The 21,930-nt window shown below is 40.3% G+C and overlaps 1 protein-coding gene across 1 annotated transcript in view; it reads right to left on the bottom strand.

Moving 5' to 3' along the window:
- The window catches only part of LOC311012355 (receptor-type tyrosine-protein phosphatase N2-like), a 228,559-nt gene that overhangs the window by 196,242 nt on the left and 10,387 nt on the right, over positions 1-21,930 (bottom strand). Inside the window, exon 2 of the mRNA XM_084007783.1 lies at positions 17,504-17,554. Coding sequence (XP_083863909.1) covers positions 17,504-17,554 — 51 coding nt within the window. The remainder of the gene's footprint in view (positions 1-17,503; positions 17,555-21,930) is intronic.

Genomic DNA, 21,930 nt, shown 5'->3' with positions numbered 1-21,930 from the left:
CATAGTCTGCTGTTAACAAAGAGGCGGAATAGTGAGATGAGCTGTGGGCGTGCGAGGGGGAGTGACGCGAGGGAGGAAGAAGGGGAGCCGTATCTCAAACCCAGTCTCGCCGCAGTTTGTGAAATAGTCAGGAAATGCAATCTATTGGTTTCGTGTACAAGGACACAAATTGTAAATTTGTTTTGTGGCGCTCACATCAGTAGATTTCTATTCCATGACACAAACTACAGTGAAACCCTGTGGGTACATCAGATCTGTAAAATCTTCCTCAGGATCACAATAGTTGTATGCTTGCCTGAAGCTCTGTTCTGTTGCTGAAAATGTGTGTGAGGTAAATTGTATTTGCATGTAGAAACTTGTCTCACCACTTATTAGGCAACTATTGTTAATACCTTTACTTCATTTTAAGTTTGCATTAAAAAAAGTTTCGGAAGGATTCGAGTTGATGGAGAAGGATGGAGGGAAACCAGGAAACAAATGTGTTCATTCATCGTCTTCGAAAAGCCTCACCAAGCAAAAAGATCATTACAAGTCTCTTCCTTCGCTTCACTTAATGCACTTACATGTTTCCTCCAGGAACTACATCTGAGTCATAATTAAACCCATCTAGAGCTACAGTATCAAAATTCTATTATACTGACGCTGGGCCTGGATGTTAGAAATGTGGCTGTTAATCAACAGGACTTCTTCAGTAAGCCTCGTGTTGCACCCTGCTGAAGTGCTCCTGTGCAAGAAACCGAATCTCTCTTCCACTCCAGGTTACATTTGTACAAAGACAGTCCATGGGAAAAGACAGCAGGAACCAATGTGGCAGAAATTGTAAGCCGAAACTAATTCATTTAAAATGTGCAATTCCTCTAATGGCTTCCGTCTGGTAGTTAAAGGACTTCTTCTGTGCAGCCCGGTGTACATCCATTAGTTTTTCAATTAAATAACTTATTAGTGCTTGGACCCCTCCTCTTCATAATCTACATGCTCCCTCTTGATCAGTTCATCGGCCAACATGGTCTCAAATTCCACTAATATGCCGATGACACACAGCTCTACATCAGCACCAAACCCTACACTCAGTCCTGTTTGGGGTACCCACCAAAACCCTGGACAGGCTCCAATACGTACAAAACTCTGCCACCAGGGTTCTCACCTGCACCAAACCCTGGCAATACATCACCCCAATCCTCATCCATCTCCAATGGCTTCCAATCAACTCCCACATAAAATACTAAATCCTCCTTCTCACCTACAAATCCCTCCATCCCCCTCAATACCTCTCCGACCTCCTTGTTCCATACTCCCCGTCTCGATTCACCACAGCCTTCAACCTACCCTAACACTCCCACCTGTCTCAGGTTGTTTTCTTTGCTAGTTTGTTGTATGTTTTTTTCTCCACTTATGTAAAGCATCCTTGGTTTTCGTGAAAGGCGCTATATAAATTAAAGCTATTATTATTATTATTATTATTATTATTATTATTATTATTACTTGTTTCAGAGTTAAATTTGGAGGTGTCTCAATCCACCACACTCAGTTTACATGGTTTCAATTAATGTACCAATTCATAGTTCTACCTCGTGATAAACATTCTGATTAACTCAGGATCTGCTGATACAAATTCCCAATCTGATTGTGCTCTCCTTTCCCCCCAAATAAAAATCAGTTGACCTGTTTGGACATCTTTGGGGCTGAAACCCAGGTGGATGAAGACAGTGGACTCGACACAGACAAAAGGCAACGACATGGACTAAATACACAAGAAACTGATCAGACAACAAGACACAGGTGGGCAGGCACGAGGGCAGGCTGGAAACTGATTGGTGGAAACAAAGGGAGAAGAGCAACACAGGTGATGAGCAGAATAAATTAGGGAAACCCACAAAGACAGGAAGTTAAACAAGACACAAGAGGCAGGGAACTTCAAAATAAAACAGGAAATTACTGAACAAAACCCAGGATCATTATACACTTTAATATCTTACATATTTAAACATTATTATATATTGTCTTTATTATGTTTTTATATTACATTTTTTGATTATATGTTTATTGTTATGCACCAATCTTGCAAAGCAGAGTCATTTGTAGTCCTTTAAACTCTTCTCTTTCAGTCTTGATGTTGTTGGGATATTTCCAGGGTCCACCCAGAGCAGGACCATTATAAACATTCAATCCTACCTCCATCCATTAAGATTCTAACACTAAGATTCTAATGTAAGATGTTGGCCACGGTGGTTGTGCAATAAGTTGCATTGCCAAGTGTGTGGGTGCTGTTAGATGTTATATGGAAGCGCTGTGTTGCACTGTATGATAGATTCCAGAACAAATGTCCCTTCAGGGGACATTATAAGTTTGTCTTAATTATCTTATTTAAAGTTATTTATTCTGCATTCAACTGTTTTTGATTGTGTGTTGGCCACATAGTGACCGATACCCAATCCAGTCAGCAACGGATTGATGCATCCCTAATTTCCACTTGGCATAACTCAACTCCACAAAACTACTTATGAAAAGATTGAGGTTGTGGTTAGGGTTAGCTTACTTACTGATGTTAACACAACTCAGTGACTAGCGACTCACATGACTCAGGCGATCAAATTATTCAAATAAGTCATGTGACTTGCGTGATAAAATAAGTCAACCTTGACTTGGTTTCACACAGGACATGGATTGCTGTCTCCTAGGTGACAGTCCTGTGTTTGATTGACACCTCCACCATCATTCTGTCCCGCCTTTATGGACTTCTCAGTCATCATACCATGTCAGTTGCCTTGGGCATCTAATAAGCCATGAGTTAGTTGGGAACCTCTAGCTCGGTTTCATCAGAACACCACTTCCTGTGTTATGTCATAAAGCAATCAAGTACAAAATGATGATGATTTATTGATGCCAAACTAATGTGTGTAACTGCAACTGCAAAAAAACAACAACAAAAAAACAAGATCCCAAGATACCTTCTGCACCACAGGCCTCTCTTTCTCCTTCAGCTCTGATCTCATATAACTCATTTCAGTGTCTCCCAGAAGGACCATCTTGAATTAGTGCTCATCATTACGCTCATGCATATCTTAAGACTCTGCAATTTATCCCAGTTCACTACCAGAGGGCCATAATTCAGAGCCAGACACGTCTTCTTGTGATTTATGGTCCAGATTAGAGAGGAATGAGGATGCACAGGACCAGTCTCAGAAGCACAGGGTGCATTGAGATGGAGGAGATGGACCGGCAGCACCGACCCTCCGTTGCCACGGCTTAAATATAGACCTCGGGGCTTGAAAGGAAGGGTTGTCATTGGCAACCCTATTGTGAGAAATTGGCAACCAATTCTTAGGTTTTGGTTGTCATCAGTGGCAACCAGGTTTCAACATTTAAAACTAGCAGACAGCTAACAGCAAAACGTGCACCAGCATGAAAGCAGAGACGATGGACCAGCTGGTGTTGGTGGCACTTAAGGGACCCAACAATCCGAGACTTCAGTGCTGAAGGGCCAATAAGATATTTGTTGGGAATCAGAATAAAGGTCCAGAAAACCAAATTGTAAAAGGGAGAGAAAGGGCAAGAGACCAATGATGACGTGTTGGTTTCATTTCAGCTGCACTGCTGGTACACGTGAACCGAACACCATCACAACAACAAGTCTCAAATTCTGTAAAGTATCAGATGAAACACAAACTATGAAGAATGTTGTTTGTTTTTGTAATAAAGCCTATATTCTTCTATGTCATAAAATAGTAAGCTGACATATAGCTGCATAGTGTCTCAATTTATTTGTCAAACTATGAGGTGACTAAAAATGTCATATACAGTATATATACAGTACATATTCTCAATGGTAATTTAAATGTATGTAATGAGTAAAGCTTAAAATGATATGTCCATATTGTTGTGCATGTCTAGACTGCATTGTTTGTGAATACTGACTGAAAGCAGCAAACCGAGTCCTGCCTAATGAACTGGATTAAGACATCTTAATGGATCTGTTGCCTCTGGGAACCCGGACAAGTCCATCATCCCTCACAGACTGCACTCTCACAAGATCAATGCCATCTGGCATCACTTGGGCTGCTTCGCCTGGAAAGCAAAGGCTTTCCTCCATACATGTCTGGAACTCTCCGTTTCTCATGGCTTTAAACTAGCAGTGCTCATGAATGTTCAGCTGCACAGGCTGCTGCCTGTAAACAGTGCTCTGCGTGCGCTAAGTGCATGTCTTGGTGGTGAGTTAGCTGTGCTGGAAGATGGGTAAAGTAGTTTTTGTGCTATGGTATTTATTTTAAATTAATAAGTATAGACCTTAATTGATATACTCAAGCCTGAGCATGTATAGGGGCGTGTTCTTCCTGCATACCCACAGAACAGGATCAAGAAGCTAAAAGTTCATGATCACCCTTCGTAACCTTAACACAACACAATTCCAGCAACATGCATCTAAATTCATGTTGCAAAAACATGCATGCATGCTAGCGATTTTGCTACTTCATGCTACTCACTCAAAGGAGATGTCACTCTGAAAGCTGAGACTCCACAGATTCACAGTCTAATTACTCTACAACCAGAACTCTCTAACCCAGGAGCCGGAGAAGAGAAAATGTAACATATCCTTTATTCAGCCATCAAACAGCCTATCCTCATCCTTACACATGAAAACATGTCTATGTCTCCATCTGGTGGAGTAACCGTCATATTGCACTAATTCTCCAGGCACGAGATGTCCAAATAGACCAGTGGGTTATGGTTTCAATTTTTCAAAACAAAGCCAAAACAGTCGTTATAACATAGAATCATATATATAGTGGCACGTTGAGGTTATAAAATAAGATTTGCAGTTACAATTGGCAAAAGTGATCTCCAAATCCACCTAAATGACCGATTTAACATGCCTCAACTAAATCCTCTTCAACTTGGCTCTGCTTCACTAGCATGTGTGTGCAAAGGTGTTGTGATGTGGCTCAGGCTACATTATTCCAAAGGGACCTTCACTTTGAACGTGTCTGGTTACACCTCTGCACAAATCTCACAAGTATTTATTTTAGACATGTCATTTTCACTGGCGTCCTGTCCAGGGTGTACCCTGCCTTCGCCCAATGACAGCTGGGATCAGCTCCAGCCCCCCCGCGACCCTGAATACAGGATAAGCGGTAGAAAATGGATGGACATGTCATTTTCATGCAGGGGTTTTAACTGAAAGAGAATTGGGCATTGCCACCTTTTTTTGATAATCTAATATTATCAAATAACTAATATTATTGAGTAAAATCAGAAAAAAGAAAGAAATTATGTCAAACATTCTCATTTGAAAATGCAGTTTAAATTTGTTTTAAATGTTTTTGAACTACAGACATAAACAAACAACAAAACAACACCTTGAAAGTTATTATTTTTCTATTAGCAAATACCCCCAGCTAATAAAAAAGAAGAAGAAAAAAAAACAGTCAGTAAATGACTCAGCACCTGACTAAGTAATGAGTCACTGTTGCTGTCAATAACCCATCAGCTCTCTGCTCATACACACTGTGATTCTACGGGATCTGCAGTTCCCCATTTAGTGATTTGGAACAATCGTACGGTAGACTACTGTAAATATGAGCCGTCTACACTTCGATTAACCAATCAGACTTGGCTCCTCATTCTGCTGACCTGGTGCTGAACCGCTGCCTTTTATAGGATAGTTTACGAAATGATGGTTGTCTTTGTTTTACGATTATAGTCTGAAGTCTGACTATATATCTTCCCTCCAATGATTCATTTTAAATGATTGAGTGTGGTTTTAAAGTTGCCTTGCTATGATTTAATGGGAGTACTCCATATAACACCTATCAATTAGTATAATCAGAAAGGCAAATATACGATAATATACAATGGTGGACTCAAATACAGCACCATGACCACAGCTCCCATCGGTGAACAAAGAGCACAAGGAGCCATCAGGTCCAGCAGTTATGAATTTGATCTGCACAGTCTGAAAATTAGATTATCCCATTTCCAAATTCAGTGAGGCTCTGTTGATGCGAATATGTCATACGTGTCATGAGCAAATTAAAATTACTTTACCCTGCAGTGACCTGAAAAGTCAAAGATTGCTTTGCTTGATTCTACACCTAAAGCAACTGCATCTGAAACAAAAATATGTTCCCATACAACTAAACTGTGCTCTCATTCCCAGGGATGCTTTTTTTCCTGAAATGAACGGTCGCAGTTTGAAACATGGTTATGGAAAAAAGCAAAAAAAAAAAAAAACTACTACTGAAAACAGTTCAATGCCCGTTCTAGTGTTCTATTTCTGTGAGCCCGACCCTTTGAGGCACTAATGCACTAAGTGTGAGCTTCAAACCTCAGACATACTGAAGGAAAGCAAAGTCTTTCCCCACACAGTGACTGCTTCCGTCATCTGTTCAGTTGTGATGGATATCAGCTCATTGCTCAGTTGTTCGCAAGCTTTTCCACTGTAAAATGTAAAAGCACCACTTCATGGTCTCAGGGAGGTTTTACCAGTAAAACTCACAGAGGAGGCACCTTTTAAATGATTTTAACAAACCCTAAAAGCTTGAGCCACAAGTGACAGGCGCGCAATCACAGATTAATAACTTCATCACCACCAGGCTGATTGATCACCATATTTAGACTCTGAGAAGGTATTTCCAGCCCAGGTTGCCCTTGCCGTGGGGTGCTGTGACATGTGTCGGGACTTGTAATGTTCAGCAGACAGCATGCAACAGGGCACAGATGGGTAATGGGCCAGTTTGGCCCTGCTCCTTCTGCGCCTGTTGCCATGGCAATTTCCATTGAGTGTTTTTGTCCCTCGCAGCCAATCAAGGGGAAGTATGGGGGGGTTGAAACAGAGCACCTTCCTTTGTGACTCTTTCTTCTGTGTGTTTGTTTAATGAGGGATTGGCATGAGAAACCCTCATCTTGGATTGTGGAGAACAATCTGGCTGCCTTCAATAAAAGGCTGCTCTACAGATATTCAATATCATGTTAGTAACTGGTCATTTTAAAGTTATGATCAATAAAATTGTAAATGGCAAAGTCCCAAATTACTGATTCAATTTCTTCCCACATGTCAGAAAGGCTCAAAGCCCAAGAACCGATCCAGTAGAGCAAATACAACATCAATACAATAAAATACAATTATATACATACAGGTACATGAAATGTGACCCCTTCAATGGACCAGTTTGAGAAGAATAGGAGATGTGACTGTTGTTAATGCCTGTTAAGGCCCAATTACTCAACTGTTTTTTCTTATTCTCCTTTTTTTAAAATCAATCTCTGGCACAAGTATTTCCTTCTAGATGAAATACAGTTGTATTTTGTTTTGTTTTTTAATTTTGCATAAGTGCATGTTTATTGAAATGTATTGTAAAATAAAAAAGATATATATTGTACAGCATTCGGGCACTGGAACGACTAGTGCTCTTCTTGGGAGGACAACCTGGTATCTTGTGTTGACAATGTAATAAACCCTTAAATATTATGTCCAAAATCAGTGCAAAGGTCTGGCAAAAATAGTCAATTTGTTTGAGGGCCACTGTCCTCATATTCACCCAATCGATTCACTCATTTGTTGGTTTGCAGAATCCATGTTACTATAAATCCTTTTTGTGAAGCTGCCTCCCCTGGTATTTTGATTAATGTTAAAACCAGAGGGTCATAATGTTTTATACACTCCGTAAAGCACAGGAATAATAACACGTATCAACAGCCCACTATTCATTTCATCTACCCGCTTAAATAATGCCAATTAAAGCATAACTGGAGGCCATATTCTCTGCTGGAAATGAGTGTTTCCATGCTGAGCAAGCTTTTTCAAGATGAGCTCCATTACAGCTTTGACAGTAAAGCCAAGGGAGCAAATCAACACCTGGTGGGCAACAGTGGCTCCACGGCAGAGCAGGAGATGGAAGACAGGTCTCAACAGGACTTTCATTTAAAAATAAAGATATTTTCACTGAAATGCATACACTCAAACAACACAACACATCTTTGGCTCCCACCACCACATTTTCTATTTTTTTTATTTCTATTTCTATTTCTAAGCTTAGCATTTTGTATGAAATCATAAATTTGGGTGGGTGTGGAAGGGGTGTGTGTGTGGGTGGGGGGGGGATTGTAAAAACAAAGTTGAATATATGTTGCATTTCATGCTACCTGCTAAATGGATAAATACATCTACAAATGATATTCTGAAAATGAAGCATGAAGTTTTACTCATTTAGTGGCTGGGTTAGCTAGCTTGCTATTTCCTACTAGTATGCTAATAACAAGCACAACATGAACTACTTTACTTTAACTTTAACCCGGACATTACTGTTTTCAAATTAACGTTCATGATAGCCGTTACCAGGGTGGCGATTTCACAACGGCCATGGAATTACAGCCACCCTCGTGCGCACAGTAGGCTAGTCCCGTGTCTGCGGATCAGAGCGATTGCTCTGCTGTGATTCTTCCAAAACACAACCTGCGCAACTTCGCGAGCTGCGCAGGTTAAGTATCAACATCACATGTCAAGAAGAACGTCAACCGTTCGTCAGCTTAATTACAGCCTCCCGAGTGGAACTGAGCGAGCCGGCAGTGAAAGCACACAGCAAGATTTTTATTATAAAAGTAGCGGTCTGGTCCCGTCCGTGTCCGCTCCGGTGTGCGCACATGTTTGCAGTCAACACAAGCGGAGCTGAGCGAGCAAGTGGCCACAAGCCATTCATTTTAATCAATGGCCTTTTTGCCCTGTCATGTGGCCTTGGTGCCCCTAAAAAAAATGAAAGTGAAGCCTTGCCCCTAAAATGAGGAAATTCCAACCCTGGTTGTTACCCTTTAAATAAGCTAATGCTAAACGCTAGTGCTAAGCTGTGAGCCATAATCGCCAATATTAATCGCTAGCATACTGACTATTGTTATGATTATGGATAGGTAAGGGCTGTTCAGGGTGTGTAGTGAGCTCATCAGCAAAATGAAGAAAAAAAACTCTTTGGGGCACAACCCGGGTCGTTTTTCTCTTCACAGTTAAATCTTTAAAGCAACACTAAAGAGTTTTTAGTGCCTAAAATAATGTTTCCAAAATAGTTTCAGTGGTTCATCACCTCAAAACCGGGTGAACGGCACTTCAGCATTCGCTCTGCAGCCTTCTATCGGCTGTAACCGCACTATGTAACTTCCTACCTCGTCGGGTAGCGGTTTTGTGGTTCTAATGAGACTACAAATCTGACCTGCTTTACGGCAAGCGTTACAAAAGCCGATAGGTGGAGGCTCTGCGTGGAGATCAGTGGGAGAACACCCGGCAGGTGCGTGGAAGATACCTTGCAGCTAGGTAGTTTTTAAATTGGCATCATGGCAGAGCCTGCAAAGAAAAGGAGGAGTATAATGTCTGATGAGGCGAAGAAAAGAAAACGGGAGCATGACAAAGAAAGAGCTCTAACGAGAGTGAATATCGGACCGGCTCACACTCGTTGGTGAGAGCTGAAGGAGGCTACAAAATGCAAGACGGATGGTGACTTGGCTTTGTTGCTGCTGGAATTGTAAATAATACAGGTAATCATTTTTTTTTCCAACAGTGTGCATCTGTGTACAATTGGCTCATGTTAGCTAACGGTTAGCTATTGTGCTAATATATATGTAACAATCGCTATGGCTCATGTTAGCTAATCTTAGCTAAGGCGTTAGCTACTCTACCTTGTCACCTAACATCGTTCAAATCGTTCATCGTTTCCAGAGCCGGTTCTGCATACAAACAAATAACGTGCGTGCGACGGTAGGCTGCGGTAGGCTTAATTATTTACGACGGCAGTGATGGACAATTCCGCTTCCAACCTGTAGGGGGACCAAAGAGGAAAACTTCTTAAGTGTTGCTTTAAGTCAACACTTTTTTTTCTTCTAGATTTTGTGAAAATGTGAAAAAATTCAAAGTGATGTTGAAAATGTCACATGCTACAGTGTCAACATTTAATAACATAATATAATTCTAATGGAGGTAGATTTGTAATGAAACATCATATTTGTCATATATCAATAAGATTATGGTCGGAGCACCGTAGCTTTTCCATCAAGAGGGAAATATCTGATGCTTCAGTACACAAAACCTTCTGCAAGTAACAAGACAGAGCTCATTAGAACAAAATCATCAGACTCCAAAAGACGGTTGGATGCAAACAACAGCAGAAGGACAGACATACTGGGCTTTCATCCACATGGCTGCTTCCTGTATGAAAACATTATCAGAGCTCAGATAACCTCGATGCCTCCCTGATGCAGCGCGGCCGAGCACGGTGCAAATATGATCCATCACATCCCCCGCATATCAAGTCACTTGGGGGGTAAAAGTCTGATTAATCTATTGCAAGGCTGAACGATCGTCATGAGGCGATGAGTTTGTGCTCAACCTATTTTCTTGAAGGGACAGGAAGTTCCATTCACCTGCCGTTAATGTTTTATTCATATTTATGTATCCCATATCAGATGTATACTGTATCTGGGTTGAACTGATAAAATGACACAAAAAAAACACCCTCAAATGTAAAGTCTGTGCAAAACTATTAAAATACAGTTTGAAAGAAAAAAATGGGGTTTAACAGACATTAATGTCATTGTTTCCTCTATATGCACAAAATAGAGAAACTTCTGAGCTTAATTTGGACATTTTACTGCTTTATCACAGAATTACAATACAGCACATACTAGAAAAGGCAATATTAAATGAGATTTGATGGACTGATCATAATTCGAAGAATTTCTTAGTTACAAACACAGGAAATTACTCTTGTCAATTTCTGACTTTCACCAAGATGGTCTAAATAATTTGCTGCTCTGCCTCGTCTGTCTGTGTCATCGTGTTCGATCCATGATTGTCATAGATATAGAAACGTCTCTTTTCCTGCCGCAACATTATCAGTTATGAATTTGTTTGTCACCACGTGAGAAAATGATGGATTGATTGTGTATTTATTTGTGGAATTGTTTTTGTTCTGGCTTTACATTTATTTGTAAACAGATTTGAGCAGTTGAATAGGCCTGCCTTTATACATGTTCTCATCAGTTTCATAATCTTTTAGAGAATGATGCTGTTTTATGATGGTGGAAGCAAAGAAAGACAAGGCGTGAAGTTGGGAGTCTCGTTCATTTCCTGTTTGCTCACATGCTAATGTGATTTGCTGTATATTAATATTTCCCTTCATGCATTTGGCATGAGTGAAAATTGAAAATAAGGGAAGGGTCTTATTATTTTGTGGTTTTATTTGCTTCCAAGTGTCATGGAAAATGTATTTACTTCTGATTAAGATTTTTGTCATGACTTTCATATTAAACTTCCTATGGAGACATACAACTAACTGTAAAATTACCATAATAGTTATGCCACAAGGTGCATGCACTTTATAAGTGTGCATTGGTATAAATAATACAATAATAACAAGTGAACATCATTATTTTGCAAAAAAGAAAAGCTCAAAAAGTATAATAATATAATAATAATAATAATAATAATAATAATAATAATAATAATAATAATAATAATAATAATAATAATAATAATGTAATACATTATACCAATAGAAGTATGGACTTTATTTATGTATTTAGTTAATGGCTTCATCTCATTATAATAAAAAGAAACGCTGTAAGGTTAGAGGACAATGCTTTGGCCACGGCAAAATCATTGATGGCAAAACAACTGCCAGCCATGGATGTAAGCCATGTATATAAGAAAAGCACGTAGACACGATGACGTCACACATTGGTTTGTCGGCTACGGTGGACTATGTCCTGAATCTGAGTTTTTTGGCTGTCACCATGTCGTTGTTTTGGTCATCGTCATATTGTTTTTTGTGGTTGTCCCCATCTTGTTTTTCTTGGTTGTCGCTATTGTGGATTTTTAGCCGTCGCCATCTCTCTTTTTTTTTAAGGTAGATGCGACATATGAACATGAAGTACAAACGACATTTTCAGGCGGCTACCATTTTACAATTAACTTTCATCAAGTGAAAACACACTGTGAACATAGTTGAAAGAAGAAAACAACTCCCAGACCTGTCAATCACAAACGCCCTAAAGATTTACGGTCTATTTGACTCTAATTCAGTGTTACATTAGTGAAAACCTGTTTGATTCCTCAAAATACCCAGGCAAGTTATGCATTATATCTGAATAACATTGTCACACATGTGGTGCTCATCCAGGAGTAGCTGTCAAGTGTAAAAAATGCTTAAAAGTATTTCAATAGCGAGCTAAAAGAACTCTCTCCTCTGGGTACCGAGATACTTTTCCTTTGTTGTTGAAACAGAAAATAAGGTAGAAAAAGAGAGAGAATTTCCATGGGAGAAAAATACGAACATTACTCATTGTTTTTGGTCCCTTCTGCCAACAGATTATAGCCAGCTCCGGCAATCAGAGCTGCTGTGTGTCCTGATAGAGTCTGAGCTGCCAATCAGCAACACAGCACACTGCCATTGTGTGCGAGAGGCAGTTTGACAGCAGCTATTGAAGCAGGTCAGACACGCGGTGGCTGAGAACAATGGCCGGAGGTGGAGTCACCGTAGCTTTTCCACTGTGAGATCCAGCTGTCAGCGCTGCCTCGCCTCACCTGGCTCACCCACGGGAGCTTTTCATGCTCTCGGAAACTTGGACTGAGGGTGTAGCCCAACAGACGAGTGCAGCCAGCACAGCCGGTGACTGACAGGATCACTTTTAATACTCGTGTTTCACAATGATTGCTTGATCCAGTTTTGTTTCCGAACTTGTGGTTGTTATTGCTGGCTACAGTTAATACTCAGTCCTTGTCCACACAAACTGCTATACATTTCACAACACATTTCTGAGGAGGTCATATGACAACATCCGTGTTTATGTTGCGTTGTAGCAGCATATTAGCTTTATGTTTCTGTGGTGACAAATTTGAGGATCTAAGTTGCTTAACTATCCACTGTGATGTGCTGTATGTTAATGAGTTATTTACATAATTTGCCAACATGGATGGATGGAAAAAACCCTTTAATGACAACATCATGATTATCTCAAAGGAGAGAAAATGTTGCTATTGTTTAGCTTAGCCTTCTGCTAATCTCTTCAGATGGAGAGACGATGCTGCTGATTGAAGCTAAATTATTGGAGAGATGGAAAGATATGTTGCTAATAGATTAGCTTTCTGCTAACCTCCCCAGCTGTCACAGTGGTGAGCTCAAAGCTCTTGAAGAGATGGAGAAGCTAGGCTAAGCTATTAGAGAAATGGTGCTAATAGATAAGCTTCCCTGTAACGTTCTCAGCCGTCGCAGCAGTGAGCTCACTACTCTCAACAGAGGCTGAACTATTGAAGAGATGAAAAGAAAATGTGGTGAATAGTTTAGCCTTCTGCTTTCTGCGTCACGAGCCTAAACTGCGGTTAGCAGCTAAATTCTCTCCGTCTCTAAAATGCTTAGTCGATACTGTTAGATTATTTTTCTGACTTAATAATTGACTAGCAATATTTGCTGCAGGATAGTTATACAGGTAATGTCGGTGGGTAAAGACTGCTGTGACACATTCAGAGACAAATTCCTGTTTTCTTCAGCTATTCAACAACAAACAAGCCAACGATATTTGCTAACCAACGTTAGCGAACATGTTCAGCGAATTATTCAATCTCCACATACGCTCTCAAAAATGCATTGTCATGTTTGTGAGCAGAGTAGTTGTCTATGATAAAAACATCTCACTATTCAACCTTCATGAGTTATTGCAGGACTGTTGAGGGGTCAGAATACATCCTGACCGTGTTCACTATAACCGTAAAAAAGGTTTAAGGAATCTTAACAAGGAAAATAATTTACAGCTGTGAGATGGTCTATAAATCTGCAGAAAAAACACAGTAACCATGGTCACCTGTAAATAAAGAGAACGCCACATGATGGACATGGTTATAATAACTCCTATTAAAAATAATAAATAAATATACATCAGCGGAAAGTCCATTTTACGCCCCCATTATAACATTATTGGGGGACCGAATCAAATTTTGAAGGACGACTGATTTCAGGACCAAAGCAGAACATATTACGAACATCAATAACACCCCGGTCCCACAGAGAACGTTAATGTGGGGACCGATGGGGGACATCATAAATGTCCTGGAAATTTCCTGTTGGTTTGGAATTTAATAAGCGCTGCTTATGAAACTGATGAGATATTGGCTAAAATACAGGTGCAGGGTGAAGGGAAATGATCAGTCAGTCTGGACAGGGTGCTCAATCACAGCTGAAACGTCGAGGAAAGAAACACGGCACTACAACTACTATACAACCAACCAACTGGAGGGTTTTCAATCACCGAGGAACAGAGGCAAAGCATTAAATACTATTCACTCCCAGAAAGGCAGTAAGGCTAAAAAAAAAACACTCCACAATAAAATACGCTGAACAGACTGTTGGCTACTGAGTATATATAAAAATAAGATAGAAATTACTTTGTCATCTTCTTTCCTGTTAATCATACATCCCTTTAAGATGTTTCTGCATGTGAGCCATCATGCCATACATGGTATAAATGTTCCACATAATTGAAATCCATGTTGTGTCCCTTCTTCTTAAGCTTGTTTAAAGCCCCCAAATTCTCTGTGCCCTCAACAGTCCTGATTGCAATGTGTTTGGATTTTCATGACCGCATTGTGCCTCCCTCACTTTTCTTAAAGCTTATTTTCTGCAGCGAATTTTCAGAAGCACAGAAATTAATTTAATTAATGAATTTAAATATTAAAGTGCAATCAGTAAACGACGGCAGAAGCCTGTTTTGCAGCAGAGCTGCGATGAAAGGTGATGCCTTATCTTTTGGTCATCAAAGCCACACAAGGTCACCTGAGGCAGTCACAACACAGGCCGGGGAGACGGGCAAAAATAAAACTCACGGCTGACATAATGATTTGCTCACAGTACTAGACACGTGTTGTGTTTTTTTCATCACCGCCTCCTCTGTCACAATTAGATGACAGGGACACATTTCCATAGGACACACACAGGAAACGCCGAGCTAATGAATTGAGTGCAAACGCACATCAGGAAGCAGGTCGCCTGTGCAACCGGCAGCACGGCCACCTGCACCTCCCAACACACCGCAGCTTAATGAGATTATGCAGCAGATTCTGGTAGTCTGTCGTTATCTCTGTTGGCTCTCTGTCTTTGCTATAAATCCTGCAGAGATGTTGATGAGTGGAGCCAGTAAACCAATGAAATACAGAGAACAAAAAGGTTAGCTCAGATCAGCAGTGACCTGGTTATCATGCGCTGGACCCAGAGGACTCACAGATAAAAGTGTTTCCAGGACTCCAAAATATATGGGGATTATTTTCAGTGAACGACTTTCATGTTTTGCTTCTGGGTTGATTCTCAGCAGGGTTTCCTTTCTCTTGATGCCAGAGAGGCCGCAGGAGAAGTGAGAGTGGCTTCATATTTAGGCTACACGCAGTTTTGCGGGTGTAATTACAAAAGCTGGCCGTTAATTCTACAGCTGGTGGTATAATAATAATATTTATGCTCACTCGCATATACACACAAACAACTCGCCTCTTCTAACTGTTTCGGACACTTACGTTTACCGCACTGCGAGCCGCCTTTAAAGTCAAGATGAAATGAAAAATGCCTTTTTAAAGTCCCAGTCAGCAAGTCCGGCGGATGGAGGGCACTCTGTCAGATTTTGAATGTTTACAACTCTCGCGCTCCTCCCCCATGACCACCGAGCTCGCCTCGACTTTGTGCCCTTTGAAATCCCTTAGATCACGCCACCTTTGAAACGTGGGTCCGATGTTGACTCTGGTTTTATCACGGGCACCGTCGCCAGCTTTCTTTTTTTCCTTCTTTTCCACCGATGTTTTCTTTTCCTTGGTTGTTTTGGACCTCCTCTTCGGTTTTTGACTGAGGAATTGGAAGCTTGTTGCTACTTCCCTCCGCCTCCCCCCTGTGATAGTGGTACGACCCGAGGGGGGAGGGGCTCTGTGTGTGCACGAACACTGCGTGCTGATTGGACAGGATGATCCGGGCTGTGTAGATTTTTTGCAAAACAAACAACAGTTTTTACTCAAAAAATCAAAAAAAATGTTGCCAACTGGGACTTTAACACTGCTATATCACTATTTAAAAGAGACAGTGTGTAGGAATTATTCCCATCTAGTGGTGAAATTGTATTTTGCATTCAAATGAATAGTGCTCTCCAGTGCATCGCTTTGTTGCAACTACGGTAGCCGTGTACCAAGAAGCTATGACAACATGTCGTCCAATACCACTTCACCAGTGTGATGAGGTTGATATTTATATAACAAACATGTGTGAGCACGTATAAGTAATTACTCCTCGAGCAAGATATTTATTTAGTAGTAATAGTAAAGTTTGGTGGAGGGGTTGTTTTTCAGGAGCTGGGCTTGGCCCCTTAGTTCCAGTGAAAGGAACTCTGAATGCTTCAGCATACCAAGAGATGTTGGACAATTCCATGCTCCCAACTTTGTGGAACAGTTTGGGGACGACCCCTTCCTGTTCCAACATGACTGTGCACAAAGCAAGGTCCATAAAGACATGGAGGAGAGAGTTTGGTGTGGATGAACTTGACTGGCCTGCACAGAGTCCTGACCTCAACCCGATAGAACACCTTTGGGATGAATTAGATTGGAGACTGAGAGCCAGGCCTTCCCTCCAACATCAGTGTGTGACCTCACAAATACACTTCTGGAAGAATGGTCAAAAAGTCCCATAAACACACTCCTAAACCTGTGGAAAGCCTTCCAGAAGAGTTGAAGCTGTTATAGCTGCAAAGGGTGGACCCACGTCATATTAAACCCTTCTTAAACCCTACATTTCAACCAATAATACCATGACATCCATCCATCAATCAACATGCAACTTTTAGCGAAAAGGGAGGTTCTGTGAGGAGCGCTTTATTTGAACCCGCCCACTTTTAAATGGTCCATCAAATGTGAAGGATTTTATTTAAATCCTGTACACCATTCAAATGGACTTTAAAGGTCCCAAATTGTAACAAGTGAGACTTTCATGTATTTTCGAACAAGTGAGACTTTCATGTAAGTGTAAAGCAGGTTTCAGAGACTGTGCCTTTAGACGAGCCGTCAGGATTTCTGATGTGGCAACTATACAATACATAGTCTATTTCACAGTTTTTAACATTCTAAATGTGTCCCAGTTTATTTCAGGTTGCAGTGCATGTGAATGACATCAGCTGGCAGGAAGTAAACCCAGGGGAAACCCAAGCTGTTGCTTACTTTCATTGAAATGCACTGAAAATAAAGAGAGCTCAGAACAAAGTCTCTCATCATTTCTTCTGTAACCTTTCAAATATTGTTGCTGAAGGCAGAAGAGAAGTTTTAAAACTAGTGATGGGCTCTGTTTTTAACCTCGACATGAATGAAGCCTTTCTTTCTGCATAAACTGATGACGATCTAGTTAAATATACCTAAATAACTGTTGTGTAATAAGTGGATTCAAATAAATCTTTTGAAGTGTGTGTGTGTTTTGTGTGTGTGTGTGTGTGTGTGTGTGTGTATCACACATCTTACCGTTGACGCAGATCTCGTATGGTGAACACAGCTCGTTCTGAAACAGGCAACCTGTTTGCAGAGAAACACAGACGGAACACACTAGTTAGCTTACGCAGACATTTCCAGCAAATGGATGTGATGAAATAAAGACTAGTAAATAGTAATACTAGTTCAACCAAAGCAAATGTACCTGAATTATCCAACATAACTGGGACAAGGTTGCTGTGACACATTGCCGTGGATATTTTTATATCGTTTTTCAATGCAAAATGTAATCTACCTCCATTATATCTGGGAAGGAGGCACAGATTTATCAAAACCTGGAAAAATAAAAAAATTAAATATCTCAATAGAGATCCAAATGTTAAAGATAATTAGGTTTTACCCTCCAACAGTCCAGTCTATGACTTCTATGGTGTTTTTGTGTCAGCTGTGGACAGTAAATCCCAAGTTATGCTTCCGCGTTGACACAATGCAAGGGGGCGCAAGGACCCCTTACGTCCTTGCGGACCCCCCTTACGTCCAACGCAAGGACCTGACGTGCACCTCTCAAAAATCCTAGACGCGCGTCGAGGCGACGCAGCACCAACGCAGCGGCATTGGCTGTGATTGGTCCGCGAACTACATCCGCTGGAGACCGCTTTTCCGGTTTCCACTCATAAACACCGCCATTTAAACTTTTAATACTTTTATTGTTTGCACCTTGTTTTATTGTTTGCACCTTGTCGCTTTTGCACAAAGAAATAAAACACTGAAAAATGGTGGATGTTTAAAGCCGGAAGGTAAACAAATACGCTATAACGAGGCTAACGACGATATACGTCAAGAGTCTCGGTCGGTCGGTCAGTCGTTACAAAAAACATAGCGCCCTCTACCGGTGTGGTATTGAATTGCATTTCGACACGTAAACCCAACGCAGAACCATCACGTCTCCCAGCAACTGCGTGGCCATTGCGTGATCACTACGCGGAAGCATAACCGAGCCTTAAAGGCTTGCATTGATCCTGCGTTAACAGTGGGTTGAGGGGGAGGCAGCCATTTTTGATTATGTTCCACTTAGGAGATCTGGCAGCACGTAACACTTCTTCACACTCTGACTGTCTGCCTCAAACAAACACATGCAGCTCTACACACTTGTCAAGGTGCAAGATATGAGATTGGGAGCATTTTGATTGCCTCTCAACGGCTGTCGCCATGGTGACGCCTGAGCCGGCAGCTCATTGCTAACGGCGTTAATGGTATACGGCAGAGACCTAAAAGTGTTTACCTGAGATGGGTATTTGTCAGTTCCTGGGTTTGTTTTAACTGTATCATCCATATGTCTTTACTGATGTTACATTTATGACTGCTGGGAAAATCTTCCACTAGTATCCGGAAAATCTGAGCAGATCATCATGGTGACAGAAGTGCTGCTGAAGACCAAGACAGAAACAGTCAACAGTTAGTAGCAGGTGCGGACCATCTGCAGTAGATGTGCTTCCTGCAGCTGCTACACAATAAAATCCCTCCAGTGAAAAGAACTGATGATTGTGGCTACAGATGAAGGTCGCTGAGGTGAGTGGGAATTTAACTAGAGTACTTGTTGGTCTTCATCTCCTACTACCTACTCCTACTACCTGTATTTATATATACATACATCTCTTTTCCCTATACACAGAAACACTGTACTCAAATAGCACTTTGGTATTTAAATGCTTTTAAATACTTCTTTTGCACTTCTGGTTAGACGTCAACTGCATTTAATTTGTTTTGTACCTGTACTCTGCTAGTGACAATGAAGTTGAATCTAAACTAATCTAATCTACTACTACTTATACTGCATATATTATACTACTACTATTACTACTACTACTACTACTACTAATGTGTCTATTATATTACTACTACTACTACTACTACTACAATATCTTCTGCGTTTACTTGGTATTCAGCTCCTACTTCTACTACTACTGAAACTGCATCTATTATATTACTACTACTACTACTAATGCGTCTATTATATTACTACTACTACTACTACTACTACTACTACTATATTCTCTGCGTTTACTTGGTATTCAGCTCCTACTTCTACTACTACTGAAAGTGCATCTATTATATTACTACTACTACTACTACATCCCCTGAGTTTAACTTAGACTACTCATTGGTATTCATCTCCTTCTCCTCCTCCTACTACTACTACTGTATCTATGATGATGAATTAACCACTACTCTTGCATTTACTACTTCTACTTTGAATTCTCCTACTACTTCTACTACGCCTTCAACATTTTATGGCCTACCTCTACCACTACTTCTACTACTACATCTACAAAGACTACTAGTCCAAGTAACTTTTATCTTCATAAACTACCACTACTGCTACTACCACCACTACTACTATTACTATTACAAGTAGTACTACTCCTACTAAGACAACTAACTACTATACTACTTTCACTACTGCTAGTGTATCGACTTAACTGCTACTTCTACTACCACTACTACAAGTGCCTACTTCTACTACTGCTGATGATGCTACGATTAAAGCTATTACTATATTATTAATTCTTGTACTTCTATTGGGCAACTACTACTACTACTTGTACCACCCGTCAATATTTCTCTTGTGTCAACATACTAGTACTACTACTTTGGTACTAGATGATTAACCAGGACTGCTACTACTGATATTTTCACTTATGCATGTGGCATTAATAAACACACACACATTAGTGAAACCCTCCAGGGGCTGGAACAGGCAGGGAGCCCGAACAGTGGCTGAAACCAGCAAAACACTGGGATTCTGTAACCATGGGAACAGTCGTTTGTCGCTGAGTGCCTCTCTGCCTTCCAGGGATCAAAGCGTGGCAGCAATTACTTCCCTCATCTCTCGCCCATCACCCTCCACGTTCATAACTCCTGTGCATGCTATCACACCATCTTATTCCCAGGCAGGGTTTGCTTGACACCAAAACAGAAACTACGAATCAAGAGTATCTGAGCATCAGGGTGGCAGAGGTCATGATTCATCCACTCCGGCTGTCCAAACCCCTCCAGCTGATCACTTTTCTGCTTTCTGCAGCCTCGGGGAGGTGACCGCACCCACAGCATTGCTTTCTTCCCTTCGGCCTGAACAACAGATGTTGTATTTTTGTTTACTGACAACCACAAAAAACAACTTGGTCATCTGTTGTCCTATTAAAGATTTTAGAGAATTTTACATTTTTCAGGTTTTCAAAGTTCAAAGTTCACTACACAAATGTGAAGCCTTTTATCAAAGTAACAACACTGATATAATATATCAATGTTGAATATTGAATACCAGCATCAATGTAAATATGTTTTTGACTAAAGTGGATCAGAAACTTCCCCCCTTACTTAACAGTTATCAAATAAAAGCAAAGACTTAAGTTAATTATGACATTTAATGTTAATTGAAGTAAATGACTCCGTATTTTAACCACATCCTCTAAGACTACCAAAATAAATGTGATTCCAAATAAAAAATGATATTAATAATAAAAGAAATGTTAGATTTTGCTTCAGCTCATAAACTTTGCCTTTCCTCCCCGTACCTTTGCCTTTACCCGACCAAAATAAAGAGCAGACACTTTCTCCTTTGAGATGTGAATTTGCTTTAAAGCTCTGAGCTCATCACCTCATTTCCTTTTACCCCGATTTATTTGACACAAGCTTGTGTCATGTTGACTGGATGTTCATTATGTTTCTGTTTCGATGTAATTAAAAGAGAGCATCCCCCGAGGCTGTATTTGTTTACATCTCTGTGGAGAAGGTGCAGTAATGGCAGTCTTGTTAAAAGCAGAAACACGGAAGACGGAAATGCTGTTTGCAGAAGAGCTTCATTACAGCAGCTTGTGTGGGCTAACTTTCCAAAACAGCACAATAACAACCAAACTACACTTCGAGAGAAGCAATACACAGGCTTACAACGGAAAGGGAATTATCAACACAATGCTGTACACACAAAACTGTTGCCTGACATTCAATATTCAATCATTTATAACAACTTACATTCAATAGACTAAAAGTAGTGTAATGCCTTGAGTGGTTGAGAAAAAAGACTAAAAAAGCACTATATATATAAAGTGCTTTTTATATATATATATATATATATATATATATATATATATATATATATAAATGCAGGCCCATTGCTAAAAATGTTCTCCAAGAGAAATGATCAAAGCTAATGAGTTCAATGAAATACATTTTTATTTTCATGCAGCGATCATGTGGGGGTCGCACATTTGAAATGGAAAAATATCTTTTAATTAAGTTATTTTGTGTTTTATTGATTTCATTAAAGATCGTACATCTATAAATAATGATTATGTTTGCATGTTATAAAGCTCTTGTTAAAATTGAATGAGGATCTTATACAGATAGAGTTGTGGGGAATTGTGCTTTAAACAGTTCATCAAGAATGAAGATGCCATTCC

The sequence above is a fragment of the Eutrigla gurnardus genome (assembly GCF_963514095.1).
Source record: "Eutrigla gurnardus genome assembly, chromosome: 4".
NCBI lineage: Eukaryota > Metazoa > Chordata > Actinopteri > Perciformes > Triglidae > Eutrigla > Eutrigla gurnardus.
The sequence above is the reverse complement of the archived record's forward strand: the minus strand, read 5'-3'. Positions and strand labels throughout refer to the sequence as shown.